Genomic DNA, 21,082 nt, shown 5'->3' on the forward strand with positions numbered 1-21,082 from the left:
TCTCTTCAGGTGTTGCTCCACCTTTTTTATTCAAATATTTGTTGCTTTGTGGGTTATAGCATCACCAGATGCAATAGATGTCGCTTGTTAGAGCTCTTTGGCATTTTTTAAGCATAGCATTGACATTAAGGTCGTGGACTTCAAAGCTGTGTGTTGGTTTGATATACACAAAGTGTCAATGTATGTGTGTTATGTTTAGTTTTAAGTTTATTTTTAAAAACTAGTAATGTTGTGTTCATGTATGATACGAAAAGAAGAGTAAACATTTATTTGACTTCACCGTCCATACGGCCCGCTGAGGGAAGCCGTAACTGCAAAGTGGCATGTGACAAAAATAGATTTAACTCGGAATGTGTTTCGTTGTAAAGGAAAATTCAAGCCAAATGTTTTCTTTACATGAATATACGTGCCCCCAACAGTCTAAGCACAGTATTCTGATTAATATTGTATTTGGGAAATATGAAAGAAGATGAATATCTTTCTGTTCTCAGCTTATTTGCTGAGTTAGGTCATGTGACATTCACAACCTAAATCCAAGGAGTCTTTGATGTCAATTCCAGTCGACAGCAGGGGGTCGTGCTGCATAAAATGTCAGCTTCCTTGGATGGCCGAATGCTATTCTGCTCCCCAGAACATGTTCTTGAAAAGAACATTTTTGACGTCGCCTTTAAAAGTTGCCACCTCATGAGAGAAGGTGTAGCAAAAGAAAACCTATCGCTCAGATCTTTACAGGTGGGATGAAGTCATCTGCCACATCTGTCAGCGTCAACCTCATAACAGAGACAGGAAACAGGCTGAGGCTTCACACTTCTGAGGAGAGAGAACACTGATGTCTCCTCAGGAGGAGAGGCTGCGCGATGAGTCACGTTCTCAGAATCGGGTGGTGACTCACATGAGCTGTGATGTGATTTCTTGCTTCCATTAGAATTGTTTTTGAAAGAGTCCTCTTCATCAGGACAGGACAAGGCTTCAAACAGGAAGTGGCCACTGAATTCAGAATGTCACCAAGTGCCATCAGCCGATCACCACAGAGAGACTGGAAAGTCACAAAATGGCACACAAGTGGCATTCTTGGACATTTTCATGAATCAAGCAGCTGTGGTGAATTTTGCTGAACACAGAATAGAAACTGAAGGTTACCTCTGTGTGTTTTTCTAATTAAGTTAGTTTTAATTCATCTTTAAGAGCAGGGTTCTTAGTTTTTATTTGTTTAAAAATTCTTTGGTTCTTTTGACTTTGTAATATGGAGTATTTGTCGAGTGCAAGATGAAACAAAACGGTCACCAAGTGTCGTGTAATAAAGTACACGACAATTCTCAAATGAGACTTGACGCTCCTTCTGTACAGATCGTACAGCAGTAGGGAAATAAATACATTTAAAATAAAGCCCGAAACCTCGTGTAAGATATTAACAAAATTGGAAAAAATACATTTCAGATACGTATAATTACAGTCTTACAAAGGAAAGACAATTTCGGTTAATTTTGGTTTGTTTAAGAGCATTTTCATTTTTTAAATTAAGTGTAATTCATTTCGTGACCATACTCGTAACTCACCACTTGATTCTCAAACGCTCTTTTCGTATTAAAATGAGAAACACACACAATTTATAAAAGGTGACCTTCAAGTTCCCTCTAAGAGCTAAAGCTTCAATTTAGTAAATACAGTACTGGTTTCATCCTGTTAATTCCACTGGAAAATTTCCAATTTGGGAGGGAAATTTCCAAAAGTGTGGAAGCTTTCACATAACATCCTCGGATGACTAAATGATAAGGATTTTTTTCGAGTTTCTTATAAATAATAAACAAGATAGTATTTTCAGAGTTCAACTGTTTATTTGACAAGTTTCCATTCTAAAACTCAACACTGATGCACCAAGCTGTCATTGCAACTGTTTGGGAGCTCACATTCTGCACATGTACCATTTGACAAGATTGAATAACTTGAACATGCCCAGGATTGATCAGATTAAAAATAAAATAATAATAAAATAATTGCACCACTTCGAAAAACCATTGTCCAAATAAGGGATCAGTAAATTTCAACTGCATAAATAAACTCTCACAGCTAATATCTCATCATTCGCAAAATAATCACCAGGAAATAATCAGTTGCGCTTTAGGACATCAACAAAAACAAATGACAATGTGAAAGCATTCACAAGCTAGGCATTAAAAAACAAAAACAAAACATTGACAACTCTTATTTGAATCACTTGACTGTCCGATTTTCAAAGCCAGTAGGACGATGCTCACCAGTCAAGCAAAAACAAAACATTAGAAATTAATCCATGAGCATGCCTTCCTGCCCCCAAAATGGCTGCCTTCCTGTTCAATTTTGGGACCTTCGATATGGCCACCGAATTAAATAGCTCCCTATGGCGTCACAGTTAGTGTGAGATAATTCCAAGGACCCGGCCATAATGAGAGGCAGGGGGAATAATTGTAGTGAACAAAATAAGTTGTGGTCAAAGTACTGAGCTGTGGCTATGCACTGGACAATCGGGTCAGCAAATGGGAGTGCAAGTAAGAAACGTCGAGAGGTTGCGATTCTTATTTCTTTTTGTTTAAGGTTGGGAATGAGTTACACAGATATTCTGAAAAGTCTAACATTGTCAGTAATCATTACCAAGAGTTATTTGAAAAGATGTGAAAGCCAGCTTGCTTTTGTGGCAAAGACTACAACCTTAAAAGTCCAAGTTGTTCATGAGAATGACAAATGACTATTTGTGGATACATTATTCATATTCCAGGGCTACATTTGTCCCCCCCCCCCCCCCCCAATGCCTTAGCCTCCATAGATTTTTTATTTTTTTTTTTTTTAATGTACATTTCTACACTTGCACAGTGCAACACTGCCAGCCTGCAATTTCGGGATGCTGTGTCAAGGTTCAAAGTTTCATACATGGCAAGCAGGACGGCAAAGTTATGGAGCTTTTCAGAGTTGGTATATTTTTGGGGGAATTAATATGAATTACTGGGAATAAACCAATAATTTGTCAAACTGAAGATTGACGCTTGCAGAGAACTTTAAGTAACTGCTGTGCACCATTATGCCACTCAAAGAGTGACAGTCTGCATATTTTTTTCTTTTAAGATACTAACTTGGAAAAATAGCAAGGTCAGCTTTGAAGAAGTCTGTCTTGAAAAACATGGGTGGCTAATTTATTTCCGTGCAGAAGGAATTAACCAGCCATGAAGGTAAGTCGCATGCAGGTTTACTTCCATTCTTTAAAGACATCACTGAATTAGCGTCTTCAATTAAACTGAGATGCATGATTGTGGAACGGGTGAGGAAGCCGGAATACCCGGAGAAACCCCACGCACAGGCACTCCGGCTAATGTGCAAACAGGAAGCTCAGATTTGAACCCCCAAACTCAAAACTATAAAGTGTATGTGCACTAATCTTAGGTACACTGTGCTGCCTGAACCTAAAAGCTTACCATCAAACTACCCGAATTTTTCAGTTCATTCCCATTAATTCCCACAGAGAGTTTCACAATATTCCTCATGGAAATGTTGTACCATTTGCAACCCCAATGGGAAACACTTTCACTTTGCCTGCCGCAGCCCGTAAAGCCATTTGATCACCCTGGCGTTCCTCTCAATGACCGAGACGCCGTAGGGAACGCGCCCTTCAGCCTCCTGAGCATCTTCGTCAGGCCCGCCGGAACCGGCGCACTCTGACCCCGGAGCGCTGACGCTGCGGAAGCGGGCCAGAGACACAATGTCAGAAGTGGATCCGGGAAACCCCTGCAGATCCGCGGGGTCCAAACCACACAGGTTGAAGAAGCGCTCCAACTCCGTCCCGGCTCGGGAAAATTGCTCGCTCATGTCAGATTTGGAGCGGGTCAGGGACGGACGTTTCCTGCTGCGAGGGGAGCCGGATAGATGGGTGAAGGCCGGGGACGGAGGGGGCAAAGTGAGGAAGATGGGAACTGGAGAAACAGGAGGCTGATCTGCTTTAGGCGGGGCGGCGACGGGTTTCAGGGGAGACGGAGGGGCCTTCGCGCGGAGGAGCAGGTGCGAAATAGTCGGGCGCAGGGGAAACTGGGGGTGTAACGGCAGCGGCCGAAGCGGTTGGCGGATGAACAGCGGTGGCCTGCGAGGGGTTCGCCCAACGGTGGCTTGAGGTATGACGTCCACTCGGCGAACCGTGCCCGCCGTCGATCCGGAACTTTCCACCCGGTCCGCTTTCACTCTCACCTAGTAGAAGAGGTCAGTTGTTACAAGAGCTCCACTCCTTTTACTCAGTCATTGTACTTCTCGACCCTCTCATTTCATGTTTCCGGTGCAGTGGGTAAATCTGTTCGACCGTTTCCAGCATTTTTGGCTTTGACATTCTTTGATGAGAGCACCGGCACTTGTGGTGCAACAGCTGCTTTTTTTAACTGAGCAGCAAATATCACTGCGAGTGGACTTGTTATTATGAAAACCTGATGTGCTACACAATCAATGTCGGCAGATTCAAAAAAAAAAAAAACTTGCATCTCATGGAAAAAAAAATGAATTGATGACCACTGTAATTTTAGGTGTACAATACATCAGTGTTGGCGTGACATTTTTCAAAGTGAATCTGCGAGATTTTGCGTAGCATTGTAGAGGCTGACATGACGTTTGTAAAATGTTAAGCATGTGTAAATGAGAGCCGAGGATATGGCACAGGGTCAGTAAAACACGAAACAGGAGCGCAAAAACGCTCATGTTGCCTTATGTCACAAAGTGAAAAAAAATTGTCAACGTCATTACTTGTGCCCACATCAGCCTCTGAAAATATCTATGATCCCAGCACCCTTACACTGGACTTTGGAGACTTCAAAGGGGCAGTATAAAGGGAGCTCAGGCAAAAAAGACTTTCATTTTGTCATTATTGTTTTATTTTAATTATAGTTTGGTATGTTTTAGGTAAAGCAACTTTGTTCCAACTGTGGTTGTTAAAGTGCTGTGGAAGTAACGTTGACTTGAGTCACCTGGGTGGGACTGGAGCAGTGAGGATGGGACGGCGGGTCTGGCGGGTCTTTTTTCGGGGAAGTCGGCTGAGGGCAGTCGTCAAGGCATTCTGCGCTCGCAACCGTACTGGGCCTGTCGCTCACGTCACTGATCAGGCTGCTCAGATGCTCGAGGTCCAGCTGGACGGACTCCTGTTTGCTCTTTGGCTGGCCAGGCGTCTTCTTGGTGGGCCTGAGAGTGCTGGCGACTGGGCTGAGCAGAGGCTTGCGCGCGTCGGGAGGCCTGACCGGCTGCTGCTTGGACAGCGCCACCTGGCTCTTGACATATTTGGCCTTGTCCGCTTCCAGCCTCTCCACAGCGCTCTGCTTGGGTCGGACGGCCGAAGATGAACTTTGCCGGTAGAATTCGGGACCCACCGGGCCTTTGGGCCGCAGGCGAGGAAATGTCGCCGAAGCGCCGGGCCTCGCCGGCTGCCGGATGGCCTCCACTGGCATTTTCTATTTGCTTCCCGATTACAGTTGGAATTGGCTTTAGAGGACCAGTGAGGTTTTCCTCTTTTTGTTGGGCTGGTACATTGTCAGCAACGCTTTCCTGCTGACCTGTGGAAGGGAGACCAAATAAAGCCGATAACTAGCAGTAGACGGACGGACAGATGGGAAATATTGAACCTAAAACAACCTTTTTGAAACTGAAAGCCACTTCTTGCGTTGGCCTACTGGTTAACACAAAGGGCTAGCTACAAAGTTCTGAAAAAACACATTTGCACACATAACCTTAAATTATGCCATTATTAATAATATACATTTATCATGTTAATGATTTCTCACAATATTTAAACCGATGATTTCTGCAAATGTTTACATTTCCAAATGGTCATTTCTGCAAATCCTAGGAAATCCCAATGTACCATCATTGGCAAGCTATTTTTAGAACAAACCAGTGGGCTACTCGTGGTCCTCGAGGGATACCTGATGCCCATGGGCACCATAATGGTGACCTTTTCATAAAACTCGTGAGCAATGAACATGGGTGCAGATAAAAAAGGGGGAAAAAAGTGATTGACTACCCTTGACCTGAACTGAAAACGATGACAAACATTGTGTTTAGAGTTGCACAATTAGAATTACCCCAAAACTAAAGCCCCCCCCCCCCAACCCCTCCCCTCACACACACACACCCAATGTCCCTTGTTCAAAGGTGCAGTTCCGATCAGTGTGCGCAAAAAAGGAGGGCCGGAGTTCCAATGCATCAGGCAGTCCAGATGGAAACAGTTCAAGCATGAGCTGCTGATTGGTTTATAGTATAGGCTGCATTGAGAAACAAATGGAAGGGGAATGTGCTCTGCTTCTCTGAACGCACACTGTCAAAGTGGTGTTAGGGTGCCAGAGTGAATTTTTGAATGCACCCTTTGCTGATGGCAGCAAACACGTTCCACTTGGATGAAACTTCCACTTCCAACTATGGAAACCTTTCTCTTTTTAGTTTAAAATGGCTTACATTTACTAGAATCCCGCACAGTAACTGAACCAGGATTCCACCTTTGGCCACAATTCGACATGGTATTCTAGTTAAGATAAGCCATTAACTCATTCAGTACCAACCAATTCTGGACCAAGTCTGAAAAGACGTTTAAAAACGTCTTTGGGAGTGAATGGGTTAAAAAAAAAAAAGAAAGAAAAATCTGTACTTTGAAGCAGCATTTTCAAATCCAACCCAAACTTGTTTGTTGCCGTGGACAAGGATTTTGGGTGCACTTTGATCTAAATTTAAATATATACAAATCACACCTGAGTAGAAGCTGCAGGACCAGCCAAACTATGAAAAAAAGTGCGACTTGTAGTCAGAAAAATATGCTATTTCAAACGAATGGAAATTGGATATGCAATTGAAATATATAAATCTTATGAAATAGAGGCTAAGGCTAAATTGGCATTCAGCCAGTTTTATACCATTTCCTCAATCTCTGCCTAGCCCGACGAGGTCAAAAGCCAGCAGTTTCTGGCATTCAAAAATATAATGCAAGTTAATAAAAGAGGGGCACGAGATGGACTTAGAGAAGTTGGTTTACCTCACCGTTTATCAAAACAGGAATTCTAAAAATTCCTTTTGTACTTGCATTCCAGAGATATTCCTTTTTTAGAAAAAGTACGTACTTCCACTTTTACGGTTCTCTCTTTTTAAACAAGTATCAGGACGTGTACCGAAGTCTAGAGTGTGAGTACTTTGGCCAGCTAATTCTCTGGAAGGAACGCAACACAACTTGAAGCCTCTGCCCGCCCGATGAAGACAATACAGGTGCTTAATTCCTTCCAGCTCTTGCCCTTCTTTGGATGCTCCATGTGCAAGCTTAAAACAGTCAATCTGATCGTTGCCACTCACATTTTGCACATTGTCGCCATGCCAAATCCTCTGCTGTTTGAGTTTCACCCCAGTCACATTCAAACTTGATCACTTTTACATTCACCTCATCAACTGTTATCGCGTCAAGGTTTGACATACTGTATGTCGAGTAGAGTCCGGTGGTAAAAGAGTTTCAAAGTCAAGAGACAAACAAAGGAATCAATAGAAAGGGACAAAGGTTCGAATAAAGGACATGAAAACAAGGAAAGATTAAAAAAAAAAAGGTCCCACATGTATTAAAGACTCGGGGCATGCGGGGACTTGCCCTCAGCAACTCAACAATTCCTCAAACGCCCAAAACAAATGACAAGAGAGTTCCACAAATGAGATGCAAGTCTTCACCTGATTGTAAAGAAAGGTCTACGTTCACCTTCCCTGCCGCTCGTGTTGACGTCCCGCGAGGAGTCCACGCAAAAAGAAACGACGGGACCAAACATTAAGAAGCACCACCAGTCAAACCTGTGCGACAACTTCCGACAAGTACTGCAGTGGGCTGTTTTAGGCCCCACCCTTCTTTTTGCTGATTGGTCCATTCCAAGGGAAAGCCGGAATTTACCTACCTTCACGTGCCAAACGAACGCACGCACGCACGCGCACGCACACACTTACACGCTCACGCGCGCACTCACGTGCAAACAACAAGAGTAAATATATATTTTTAAGATTAACTTTCAAACACTGATTCGTAACATTTGTCACATTGCATTTTTTCAGCTTACACTATTCAGCTTCAAATATTTAGTAATTCAACTTAAAATCTTTTTTTTTTTTTTCAGAAAAAGACATCAGTCAACATCAGTCCCGGGTTTCAACTTCAAAGACTGATATTCGAGTTACAGTTGTACAGTATCAGCTCAGTGTGAGCACTTGAGCATTCCCATTTCCATCCATTTTGTAATCAGTTTATCCTCACGAGGGTCGCCGGCCTGCTGGAGCCTATGCCAGCTGTCGTCGGGCATTTGGCAGGGTACAACCTGAACTGGTTGCCAGCCATTCGCAGGGCACACGTAGACAAACGACCACACTTAGACAATCACACTTTCAAGTGTTCCCATTCATGCATGTTTTTAATAGAAATAAAGTGCATTGTATTTTTTAAATGTTAAAGATTTCACATATCCAAATGATTCTTTCATTTTATTTCATTTTTATCACGAGTTATAATTGCTTCTAGTGGATTTTAAATGATTGATTACAACACTCTTCAAAAACATGAGATGTATGAAGACAATTGTTTTTACAGCATGAATTATTTTTATAATACAACATGCATATTTTTGGAATACGGGATAAAGCTGGAGTTCCCGAAGAAAACCCATGCAAATATACTGAAGGTCTTTGTCCCTTTATGGCTTTTCTCACGGTACTAGAGCAAACACACAAACAGGAAAATGAAATCAAATTGCATGCATCTTTTAAACAAGACACCTGATAATGCAATGTGGTGTTTTCAATAGCATGTTCAGTGGATAAAGAATCAATAAGTCGAAACAAATACCAGGACATATTTATTGCCAAGATAAAAATCTTCACTCAAGTTTGTGTGTGTGTGTGTGTGTGTGTTAACAGTTAAGCACGACAAAAGAGTGGTTGAACTATGGCAATATACACTGAGCACTATTACATCACACATATTTTTTTTACAGTTGGTTCATGTTAAATTGCATATTGACACTTGCCATGGATATAATCTTGTCTTTGCAGAATAATGGCATTTTTAATAAATGACTAGCTCTAAAAAAATAAAAAAATGCCCCCCCCCCCTTAAACAAAACAAAACAAAACAAAACAAAACGTTTTATGGTATTATATCCAGCTCCTGCAAATGAACACTTTAAATGACAATATTTGCAGTTGGATTTTGTTAATTATGTGCCCAGTAGTTTGTTGAATAATGCAAAAATGTTGATTTTATACAAAGATACAGTACGGTAATCCCTCCTTTTTTTTTTTTTTTTTTTTAAATAGTGCATTATGTTCTGCATCCTGATTGGCTAAGGGACTGTAGATTAATGTCAACAGTCTCAGCACTGCATCACTGGAGAGCTTGCCAAATTCTCTCCATGACAAAACCAACCATGTTGACAAAACCTTCGGCACAGTATTCCTAAAAACTGTCAGTTGTTTGTAAGAAAATGTTTCTATTTTTGGTTTATGTGTTTTAAGTGCTTGGGCCTGAAAAAAAGTTTAACCTTTGATTTCATTCAATACAGTATTGTTTTGTAAATGTAATCATTGTAAAAAATAAAGATGACTACTTCACAGATTTCACTTGTCACGAGTACTTTTTGGAAGGTAAGCCTTTGCGATAAACGAGGGATTACTCGATACCTATAAATAGAAAAACCTGAAAAATGGGTCTTTTCCCATTCTGACGTTGGGGTCAAGAGACCGAGCAATTTTTATCATTGTCCTTAGCACCAAGACTGTGAGAACATCTGCGTCTGAAACTGTCCCTCAGTCCCCATTGAGTTGGCTCTTCTTCTTCTTCGCCGTCTTTTTCACCTTGACTTTTTCGCAGTTGCGGCGGCAGCGGGATGGGCTGTCCAAAGAAGAAGCCCTCCTGCTCAGAGTCGGATGAAGATGAGCATGTGGAGCATGAGTCTTCGTGCCTGCGCCGGAACGACCGCAGGACCAGTGAGGACGCGTCACTTTCTCTCTTGCCTTGACACTCTGCAGTGTCCAGTCGAGGGCGTTCGACCCGCGAGTGACTGGCCAAGGCCAGGGGGGCACAGGAGGAATCGGATGAAACGCAGCGACGGTTCCACCCTTGCCGTAGACTGCGCTGCTGATAAGAGGAGCCATCTGGTCAACACAAAAAAACAGACAAAAATACCCGTTATCGATTCAAAGTGAAACTAAAGAATGCCCTCGAATTAAAGTGTGTTTTGAAAACTTGAAATTTGCTAAAAATGTGTGGGAGTGGTATAACAATTTAAAAGTGTTTTTATAAGGTCTCACTGTTTTGTAGACTTTTACGGAAAAGGCCGGGATTGGAAAGTCGACCACGCGCTAAACGGCGGTTGCCTGTCCTCCTATTCTTACCCAGTCGATTGATCTGTGGCGGGATTCCTTTGTGCAGATGCAACCTGCCTCCAACCCCCCCTTCCAATTCGTCTTCCTCCTGAGGGCTGTCGTTATTTTTTTGCGGCTCCTCTTGGTGCTCCTCTTCCTCCTCCTCAACGGAGTAGCTGCTGCTGATTGGTTCTCGGAAGCTGACCCTCGCCGTCCCACTTCGAGACAGCAGGCGTGGTGAGTCGGGGGGTCTGTCCTCTGGCTGAGGGGTGTTCAGAGGAGACGATTCTTGCAGTACGAGGTCTCTGCACTTGATGGGAAGTGGAGGCGGTTCAGGACACGTGTCGGAGTGTGACGTCATGATTATCTGGAGAGAGTCTGGATGAGAAAATCAGATGAGGCTTCAAATAAACAGTTCTAATGGATGACATGATGACGATGATGTTCACCTTTCATGACTTGATTGGTCTTTTCCACCCAGTTCCTACAATCTTGATTGGTCGAGGTTCCTCTTGAACACTGACTTGTCAGAGGAGGTCCGAAATGTCCATTTGAAAGGTCATCCACAGGTGGTTTCATCTTACCACCGTCTGGCAGTAAAGTGTAATGCGGAAGATTGCCAGGCCAAGAGAGTCCCAGGCCATTCCCTTGATTGATGTGGGGAAGAGGTGAATAGGAGCCTCTTGGATGACCAACACCTCCATGGGAAGAAACTCCATTTTCAACTGCAGTCAAGCAGTTGACACCTCAGAAAAAGAATGTGGACATCATGAAAATTGGGACCATTTTAACTTGAAACACTTGGGCTGGGATAGAAGTGAGTTTGGTTCTTTTTATTTTTCTAATTTAATGGTGTAACTGAACTGATTCTTTTTCCCATAGCTGAAAGGCTGTGTTATCGTTATTGTACGTTAAATGTGATGCGTTAATAATTCATTTTGTTGTGAGTGTTCCTTCCTGTTTCAGTGGCTATGCAGTTGCAGAGGCCCTTTCACGCTTTGTATCTTTATTCTGTCATATAGGCTTGATGTCTCACAGTATACAAACTTGGGTGACTCAGTGACAAGTTGTCAGTGCGTCGCATTTTCTCCCTGTCAAGAGTGTCAGCTCTCTTCCGTGTCTTCTGCATCCAGCCCTGCTCTCTGTAGTTACTATGCATTGTCATAGATAAAGACATTTACTTTTCAACTTCCGTGTCATGTCTGCTTCTGGGTCCTCAACTCAACTCAACTGTATCTGTAGAGCACTTTCAAACAGCCATCGCTGCATACAAAGTGCTGTACATGGAGCAACAGCATATACAACAGTAAAGCAATAAATCAGTAACAAAGATGGTAGAAAGCACCAAACAGTAAAACTAAGATCAAATCTGAGTCATGCGGAGTCAAAATTCCGCTACCCATGTGACTAATTTTAGGTTACGACAACTGCATAATCGGAACGCATTCTGGCTCCACAAGAAAGGCTCATTTCATGCCTCTTATTAACGTTGCTAGCTCCTTGCTCCTCTATATTAAACGGGACCCAGATGTTGTTCTCACGCCGCCATATTAGCGATGGTCTCAATTATCTTAGCGCACATCGAGGTGCAAAGACCGAGCATCAAGGAGCTTCCTTGGGCTAGCCTAAAAGGAGGGACATCTAACAACATCCTCTGTGGAAGCCCTGTAGCACCTCGATGGTGACTCATGAAACAGGGCATGTACCAGCAGGGCTGTCAACATGCCTGACTCCAAATTCACCTTCCACCACTTCCTCTGTGCAGTCAGTGACTAAATGAGAATTCGTAATTGACAATCACTATATAAATCAGCATGTATTGTATTGTATTGTATTGTAAGTGCTGGCTCTCTCAAGTGTCCCAATACATATCACTGCTTTTGACAGTTGGCTTTTGGTTCTCAGTTTTGCTCGTCAATGTGTACTAATGAGGTGCAAAATACAAATTTTGACCTGCAAACTGCAATGCAAATCCACTTATTGGAAGCTTTGTTGTGGGGAGGTTGGCAATATAAAACACAGGTGTCAAACACATGGCCCAGGGGCCAAATCTGGCTCGCCACATCCTCTTATGTGGCCCACGAAAGCCAATCAAACATGACAACTTGACAACTTCCATAAATGCTTCCTAAAATCCTAAAATGTACAAACATTTCAAAAACCCCTCTTCAAGTAACATAAATAGTTGGAAAAACAATTATTCTCGACTTCTTTCCAGGTCATAACTGCCCTCCCAAGGGAAACCCAAACTACAATGTGGCCCTCCACAAAAATGAGTTTGACATGTCACATTATGCCGATGATATGGCAATTTTAAATTCAAGCAATTGGCAACAAAGATGGAGTTTCACTTTGCACAGATGTACTCGTTGGTCGCCAGTCGCATGGTGCCCCCTGGTACAAACTTTTTAAGACTAGCTGTGACTGGTCTAGCCCAGACTAGCCAGGCTAACCACTATTCTCATCCACCACCAGCTTATTTACATACTTTCAGTCCTGCACAGACATCTAAAGGCCAATTTTAAATTCAAGCGAGCGATAAACTCCTTCGATACAGACTCGGTACACTGGTCTCGCTGTCTACACTTGAAACGTGTATCTGGTACCGGTCGCCAGTGTGTTGAAGTACCTGGTGGGTGTAGTGCATAAAATATGCAAGGAAGAGAGCACTGCAGAGGACAGCCAAACACATGGTTGTACCGGATAGCATCAACGTGACTTGGCTATTGTGAGCATTACTGGACACACTGGAGCGGCTCATTAATAAATGAGAAAAGGAGTTGTGTGTGCCTATGAAGCGATGGGACACATGCGAAAAGTCGAAGCCAACCTTATAAATGGGTCTGAAAAACCGCTCTGGGCCTAGCATGGAGTGACTGCCTGAGTGCAAACTTGCACAGCGGGTGAAAGATGAGGCAACAAAGCAGCGTGAGTGGACGTTGATGGAAACAAACACGCATGGAAATGACCATTTATTGGGTCCCCCCAAATTATTGTGCCCTTTTTTTCTTCATGAGTGATAAGTTGACATCATAATTATCGTGACGGCCCTACATACAACATAAAATTCAAGACCCAGATATCAAAATTCTAAACTTTTTAAAGGTATTATTTTCAAATTTCCAACTTCAATGTTTTAATAAGTCTTAAGTTCCAATGGGAACCCTGCTTAATACTTACTACTCATAACTGTTTGTAATGGAGAACCGCACTGCAGTTGCTGGTGACGCCAGCCCGGCCCGCAGCGTTTCTGCTGAAGAGGTCGGCTCGGGATGGCCGAGTCGCAGGAGTCCGAGTTATCAGGGTCCTCCCCGAGTGAACAGGCCCTGGAGCAGAAGATGAGCCCCCGTCGAGGCAGGAAAGGGCGACCCAGCAGAGGCAGGCGGCAACGGGCGCAACAGAAACAAAACTCTACGGCGTGCCAGCGTTGACCCTCATATGTCATCTGGCTCTGGCCGATGCCTGAAATGGGATTTGTATCGTTTGAGGGAGCAAGACAAAGAAAAGAAATGAAACGCACAGATAGGATTTTGTTTGCTTCTAGGGCTAACCACATTTTCAGTTTCAGAAAAATGAATACATTGCTACGTAAAGTAAAAATGCCTCACGCTGTGTCGAGCAGCGAAATGTCTGGCCAACAAGGCGACATGGCTTTCAGATGTCTGTGCAGGACTGAAAGTATGTAAATAAGCTGGTGGTGGATGAGAATAGTGGTTAGCCTGGCTAGTCTGGGCTAGACCAGTCACAGCTAGTCTTAAAAAGTTTGTACCAGGGGGCACCATGCGACTGGCGACCAACGAGTACATCTGTGCAAAGTGAAACTCCATCTTTGTTGCCAATATGTTAATGTGCAGACAAATGCGTGCTAACAAGAACTATATTCAACATACAAGTTGTTTGCCACAACATGTACTAACATTGCAAACAACAAAATGATGAATATTTCATTAATAAAAGGTTGAATGTGTTCAAAGCGTGTAGGAAGTGTAAAACTGTGTTTAAAAAAAAAAAAACATGCACTGTATTTACGATGCAAAATTTCACCTGTTGCAGGTGATTTTAGAACCCATCCTTTGCGATAAATGGAATCACTGTCAGTGAATTTGCAAATAGCAAAGGATGATTTGCTGAGGCTTTACTGTATCGTATTTGATCTCGAGAAGCGTTTTGGCGCCGGTACCTATTTGTTCTCCGCAGGTGTCACAGTATTCCGCATAGAGGGACTCATAGCAGGAGCAGCAGTATGGCCGACACTCTCGCATGATGTAACGCTGACCGCCCAGTGCTGCCTCGCACTCAAAACAGGTGAAGTGCTTCATGTGCCAGAACCTCCCTTCTGCCTCTGTGCATTCGTCTGCAAAAATAATCTTGGATGGACACACAGGACAAAGAGAGCACAGATAAAAAGGCTTTGGGTTAATAAAATGACATTAAATCAGTATCTTGAAGGGATGAACAGATTATGGAATTCAAATCGACATCGCAGTGTAGTAGAATATAATTCTCAAATTGCGAGTGTGTAATACATTTTGATACTCATTATATTTTCATTATTTATTATTACCATGAAAAAAAGTGCCATTATCATTTCAATTTCACGACTGCATTTTTCACTCCTTATTAGAGTGATCGTGAATGCTAGTGGCAGCCCAAAATGAATGAGACAGTTCAAACATATGTGGGAAGCAGACCTTAAAAAAGTAATTTGAAATTCAATTTCAATAGCAACAGAGGGGGGGGGGGACAATGATATTATTTTTCAAAATTATTCACGCATAGAATATTTCCTAAAATGGCATTACAACTTCAGTTTACCACAAATGTCCTTTTCCTTACCCCACTCTCCCCGATTTTTTTATTTTGCATTGCATTGCTAGTTGGCAGTCACCTCATCACAGGCTTGACACCGTGGCTTGAGCCTCTCAGCGTGATGCCGGCCGCAGTAGATGCGTCCGTCGTGGTAGAAGTAGATCAGGTCGACCAGCAGCTCATTGCAGCAGGCGCACTGGAAACACTGAGGGTGCCAACAAGTGCCGTTTCCCGCCCGACTGGCGAACACGGCGATGTCGCCGCCACTGATCTTTCTGCCACACTGGAAAAATGTATTTCACTCAGAGACTCTGGTGTTTGTTGTTTTCGTGCTGAGTGTGTGACAACATTGAAACGCCCATGCTAAAAATACGGCTAACCATAGAACGGACATCACCGACACGGTGCCCACATGAGGAGCTTGCCAGCCTGCTGTAAACAGAGCATAGCAGGACATTGTGGTTTCCTCGGAATGTCGCAGAAGTGATCATTTAAAAATGTAAACACAGCTGTATAAAAAAATTGTAGCATATTGATACAGTTTGCATATGTGACCTACCTTTGGAATGTATGAGGTATGACAAATCTTTAAATGACCAGTCTTCACATGTATGAACATGTAATTACCGGTAGTAATAACAAAACATAGAATTAACTCAGACAGTTGTTTTCAAAACAGAGTTGCACATATTGCCAGCCGTGCGAGAATCGGCTTTTAAGGCCCACAGAATATTGCGTTCTATAATAATATCAACAGAAACCCGACCAAAAGAAAGAGTGGTGTCGCTAGCTTTTTACGTTCTTAAAGAATCAGCAGGAGAACATGGGTAGGTTTCACCCAAAACGCTGCTTTCTGACCAAAAAGTAGAGAAAATGAGCATTTTGTGTTAGTTTTTTTCCACGCAAATATTTTTTGCTTTTTCGACACCTCAAACTATAAAACAACAAAAGCAAGACCGGGATAGGGCTTCTGCTGGTCCAATAGTCATTTATTTGCAGATATCCAACTAATAAATGCGCAGTAAGCGAAGCTGACCTGCCGCATGACTCGAGTTGAATGACTGTTTTTTTTTTTTACATGTGGTTTGTCATTTACTCCTCCAACAGTGTCATCTTTGCTCACAATCACGTCAATTTTTCTACTACATGATGCAATATACCATACTTACACATACTCTACAGGAGAGCAGTTTAAATCTTTGATCTCTTTTAACTCATTCACTCCCAAAGACGTTTTTAAACGTTTTTTCAGACTTGGTGCAGAATTGGCTGGTACTGAATGAGTTAAGATGTGTGAGGCTGCTGCACTGTGTATGCATGACCCTGAAATAAAAATGCTGCTCTACCTGCTTGCACACGGCCCCAGTCATGGTAACCGGGAAGAGTCTGACGACGCCTCGGCCTACGTTGTCTCGTTTCCTCTGCTGGCTGAACAAACGTAGCTCCCTCTTCTCCTCCTCGTTTAGCGAGCTGCAGTACTGCGGCTGTGAGATGAAATCAGATGCATCACATTCCCAATCTCCAATACAAACGCCGTTGCGTCCTGGAAAGTCAATCCCTCCTAAACTTCAACGAAACGCATCTGAAAACATGTCTCCAAAGACAACCCAGATGCCATGCGAAATTTGCTGAAATGTCTCTATTTTATGTCTGTCGGGCATCTGCGAGGGGTGAGCACATTTTACTTTACTTTTATCAAATAAGATTTTCTTTACACCTACATGACAACTAAGCAACTGCAACGAAAGCTCCAAAGTTTCTTCCACGGAGGTCTGTGCTTTTTGAGGTCTCTTTTGATAAAGTTAATCGTGTGAGAGTGACGTTACCTCACTGTCATGAGCAGGAAGTTGGTGCAGCAGCTGTTTGATTCGGTATCGTTCCCCTGCGCTGTTCACAAAAGGCACCCTATCCTCTGGCAAACTGCTAAAATACTGGTAGACCTGCAAGGCGGGGTATTCACAGAAAAAATTGTGGTTAAGTCAAACAAATATTAATACAAATAATAAAGTTTAAGACTAGGACACCCTAGGTCGCAATTCAGTGATTGACGTTGGATCGGTTGGACTCCGCCACGGCTGCCCTTTTTCACTAAATCTGTTCATGACTTTTATGGACAGAATTTTTAGGCGCAGATGAGACAGTGAGGGGGTCCGCTTTGGTGGCCTCTGTATTGCATCTCTGCTTTTTGCAGATGAAGTAGTACTGATGGCTTCTTCAAGCCGGGATCTCCAACTCTCACTGGTGCAGTTCGCAGCAGAGTGTGAAGCGGTTGGGATGAAAATCAGCAACTGCAAATCTGAAACAATGGCCCTCTGTCGGAAAAGGGTGGAGTGCCCTCTCCAGGTCGGGGATGACATCCTGCTCCAAATAGAAGAGTTTAAGTATCTTGGGGTCTTTTGTCGCTGAAACAACACGGCCGAAACAGGATGTTGTGATAACACAAGCAAAAATCTTTCATGCAAGTGGGCTAACCAGTGTAAAACCCAGTTGCTGCTCGGCTGCGACTTTCCTTTCCTTTCCTTTCCTGTTCGAGCAAGATCACCTGGAAGTACTTGGAGAAAGGTAGCGTAAATTAAAAAAAATGTTGAAAAAGTGCCTTGAACCCAACTGATGTGATGGCGTCGGGCCAAAATCCGCTATGTCCAAATTTGGTAAATTTCATACTTATTCGCAGATTGGTACTCCTGTTCAGTCTCCACATGGGTCTGTTATTTTCCACAAGGTATTTACCAATCTAAAGTGTTGAAAAGAGCTTGCTCCCTTTCACCATGCAATGTTCAAAGACTCATCAATCAAGCTGATTTTTTTGGGCGGTTTCCTGAAAAGTGAGGCTGTTGGAGCGATGGCAGCAATATTTCGAGTAACAAGACACTGACAAATAACTGACAAATTGCTAGTTACCAGTATACTATAAAACAATAATTACGATCCGATTATTAGGCGACATCAGAATAGTTGTTTTTGCAGCCAATAATTTACACATAAGAAAATAAATGTCAGCTTCACATTTAAGAAATACGAGCCAGTACATTTCCAGTCATCATCAGTATAGCCTCTTAAGTCATTGTCACTGATGGGGACAACCTGACTGATCGAAGGAGTGCTTCATAAAGTCCTCATAGTAGTTTCTCATTAAAGTTGTGTCGGCAATACTAGACGTCATACAATGATACAGGTTAGGAAAAGCGCAGTCAAATCCATTTACTGTCCTTTGAGATGCTTGAAAGGAAGCACCTTTTCAACTTGCCTTGACCAAATGAAATGTTGTTTTTTTGTTGTTTTAAACAAAGGTTGAGAAAAGGTTCGAAGAGCTGACTTTCCCAAGTATCGTCTCACCTGCTCAGGCTTGAGGCCGGGCGGAACCCAGGCGTATTCCTCAGACGCGCAGCCCGAGTCGTCGTCGGAGATGGAGTGCCTGCGGAAGTCTGACACCAGCTTTGTCATCATCTTCTCCAGCTGGCCGGGCAATGAGCGGACGGCGTGCTCCTCTCGCTCACACTTGCAATGCATGCAGATCTTCCTGTGGATGCAATTGACAAAAAACTATCAACGGCATCTTCGATTATTTGTCAGAGTATCAGCACGCGAGCGTCGAGAACGAAAAATGTGAATCGCAGACACATTGCAACATCTTGTGGAAAACGTTTTCCGGAAGAGTGGAAGCTGTTATAGTTGCAAATGGGGACCCACATCAATCAACATAGTTGATTTTATTTTTATATTTTGGTTATGTCTGAATGACAAATGGATGAAACAAAGCAAAATTAACATAATTACTGCCAAACTATTAATCTTTGAAAACAACCCTATGTATAATTGCAAAGGTTGGTTGGGTTGCCTGTTCTTGCACGGCAACTAAATTTGATTTTTAATCCCATCACCGACGGAACTACAGGATCACGACTTGTCGTCCCACCAACATCCCACTTGCATTAATGGCAGCGAGTCCCTTCATTTGCGCCCCAAACAGGTGGGAAATTAGGTCAGTGGCCTAAGCCAGAGGGGAGAAGATGGGCGCTGTTAATCTCCCTCTCAGCCTTGTCCTTGGACTCCACATCTGTTGTTGAGCGGGTGCGCTCATTTGTGGGCAGACAGAGGGGTGTGATCACATGGTGCAGGGGCGACCATGTGGCATGAAGTGTATGACATCTCTGTTGTGTAAGAGACTGCCAGCTGGTACTAGTGGCTCAAGTTGGCACAAAGCTGCTTTATGCCAACCGGCACAGACTAACATCAACGACACAAAAACGCCACATGTTAAATTCCGAATGTTTCCAGTCTGTTCAAAAAAATTTATATATATATATATCCATTACATACAAATCCACAGGTGCCAAATCACAAACATGCAGACTTTTAAGTTGTAATATCACCTGACAAAAAAACGGGTCAAAACTGTTTGATTTCTTTACATTGTATGTAATTATGCCATCGTATTGACGTTATACATCATTGTGTCACTGTGTGCTTTTTTGGAAGTGTCCTATCAAAGAATACAATTTTTCTCATTAAAAAAACTTACAAACATTTTGTTGTGTTTTTTTTGGGAGGCTGGAACAGATGAATGGCAGTTCCATTCATTTCAATGTGGAACGATTTGAGATGTGAGTGTTTTGCGTTACAGGCTTGGTCACAGTCTGAATTAAAACATTATCTCATGGCACCACTGCGGTGGTTCTTGGCAGAACATGACCTGCGTGGTGCACAGCATCCGGACCATGTACCATGTCCTTGCTAGCAAAACAGGACATGCACATGCCAGTGGGTGTAGGAAATAGCTGGAGCCCACACGGCCGCCGTCCGCAAGGTGATGAAAGCAACTTTCAGCTATGCAACAGATATTTGGCCCAAAGCCGCCCCATCAGAGGCTTGTGGACTCATTCCTCTAACTGCAGCTTCGCTCTGTGCCTCACGTTTTACATGTTAGCACGAGGAGTAGAAATGTTTTGGGGTTATGAGACATGGCCCCTTGATGTCCTTATTTGATGGAAATATCCGCTAAACATGATGTGTGCCAAAAGTGCATCGTCTGTGCGTCAGTATTATGACCAGAAATATCCACTTCATGATTTATGTTTCAAATGGCATGAAACTGAATTCAAATATCAACACTGTTAGCTTCACAACCTTTCAGATGCATTTCAGCACATACTATCTTTGATTGCTTGCCAACAGAATTTACAATCTTTGAGTCAAATATTTTATGCATGTGTATTGATAGCTTTTATGGCTACGGTTTTCTGTTAAATTTTGGTGGAGGGATTTCTTTTGAGAATATTTTGTAAACAATTATTTTCGGTTTGGGTCACATATGCCAGATGGTGTGACAGAATCAGGGGGAGAGAGAGAGTGAGAGGTGGGAGAGAAAGACAGAGAGAGAGACATTGCTGGAGAGAGAGAAGGGAGAATTGTGTCATGTGATGGACTTTTATCATCGTTGATTTATCTCCTACTGAGTTACAAGGCGCACATGGGACTGAATGTTTGAGTCAAAGAGATGATTTTACATATCGATTGTAAATAATGTGGAATATCTTTGTTTTAGTTTTCACGGGAGGTGGGGTGATTCTTTACCGTTTTTGATGCACTGCTTGTGCTGCGAATGCGGGTGACGCAGTCAAGTCGTAATAGAAGATTAACAAGAAGATTTGTAGGCTTTAAAATACGAATTGCAATTGTAGCGTGACAAACTGTAATTTACCGATAATGGAAGCGGGTTCAGATCCCAATGACGAACTGACGATTACAGTTTGGTTCAGCTTGAAATAATGACTAACAATGACGGACGGGTGACAGACTGGCAGAATCTAGTGACGCGCCCACCTCTGTATTTCACAGTACCGGTAGTTTGCTTCAATCCTAGCTAGTGCTGCTGTGCTGTAATTGGCCAGTCTGAGGCTCGGTGAAA

General features: G+C 42.9%; 2 protein-coding genes across 4 annotated transcripts in view; both read right to left on the reverse strand.

Annotated features, from left to right (window-relative positions):
* Nucleotides 1–2,776: 2,776 nt before the first annotated feature.
* LOC147211200 (protein FAM110A-like) lies at nt 2,777–7,815 on the reverse strand. The gene is made up of 3 exons (XM_086123517.1): nt 7,693–7,815; nt 4,971–5,549; nt 2,777–4,206 (listed from the first exon to the last, which is right to left on the reverse strand). Exons 2-3 carry the CDS (start codon nt 5,442–5,444, stop codon nt 3,553–3,555), a joined length of 1,128 nt encoding a protein of 375 aa, XP_085979643.1. The 5' UTR covers nt 5,445–5,549; nt 7,693–7,815; the 3' UTR covers nt 2,777–3,552.
* A 1,030-nt stretch (nt 7,816–8,845) lies between these two features.
* Nucleotides 8,846–21,082, reverse strand: part of prickle3 (prickle homolog 3) — a 38,955-nt gene continuing 26,718 nt past the window's right edge. For all 3 annotated transcript variants that reach the window (XM_086123530.1, XM_086123549.1, XM_086123540.1), the window contains 9 exons: nt 18,511–18,694; nt 17,001–17,114; nt 16,521–16,658; nt 15,254–15,457; nt 14,546–14,732; nt 13,546–13,827; nt 10,815–11,111; nt 10,396–10,743; nt 8,846–10,155 (listed from right to left, as the gene is read on the reverse strand). In XM_086123530.1, the coding sequence (XP_085979656.1) occupies nt 9,734–10,155; nt 10,396–10,743; nt 10,815–11,111; nt 13,546–13,827; nt 14,546–14,732; nt 15,254–15,457; nt 16,521–16,658; nt 17,001–17,114; nt 18,511–18,694 (2,176 nt within the window). In that variant the 3' untranslated portion in view covers nt 8,846–9,733. The remainder of the gene's footprint in view (nt 10,156–10,395; nt 10,744–10,814; nt 11,112–13,545; nt 13,828–14,545; nt 14,733–15,253; nt 15,458–16,520; nt 16,659–17,000; nt 17,115–18,510; nt 18,695–21,082) is intronic.

This window comes from Hippocampus guttulatus, chromosome 1, assembly GCF_054856545.1.
Source record: "Hippocampus guttulatus isolate MCC_2025c chromosome 1, RoL_Hgut_1.0, whole genome shotgun sequence".
NCBI lineage: Eukaryota > Metazoa > Chordata > Actinopteri > Syngnathiformes > Syngnathidae > Hippocampus > Hippocampus guttulatus.

Coding starts and splice junctions, on each gene's coding strand:
- LOC147211200 (XM_086123517.1), bottom strand. CDS start 5,444: ATGCCAGTGGAGGCCATCCGGCAGCCGGCGAGGCCCGGCGCTTCGGCG. Junction 4,207..4,970: donor ACTGCTCCAGTCCCACCCAG/GTGACTCAAGTC, acceptor CTCTTCTACTAG/GTGAGAGTGAAAGCGGACCG.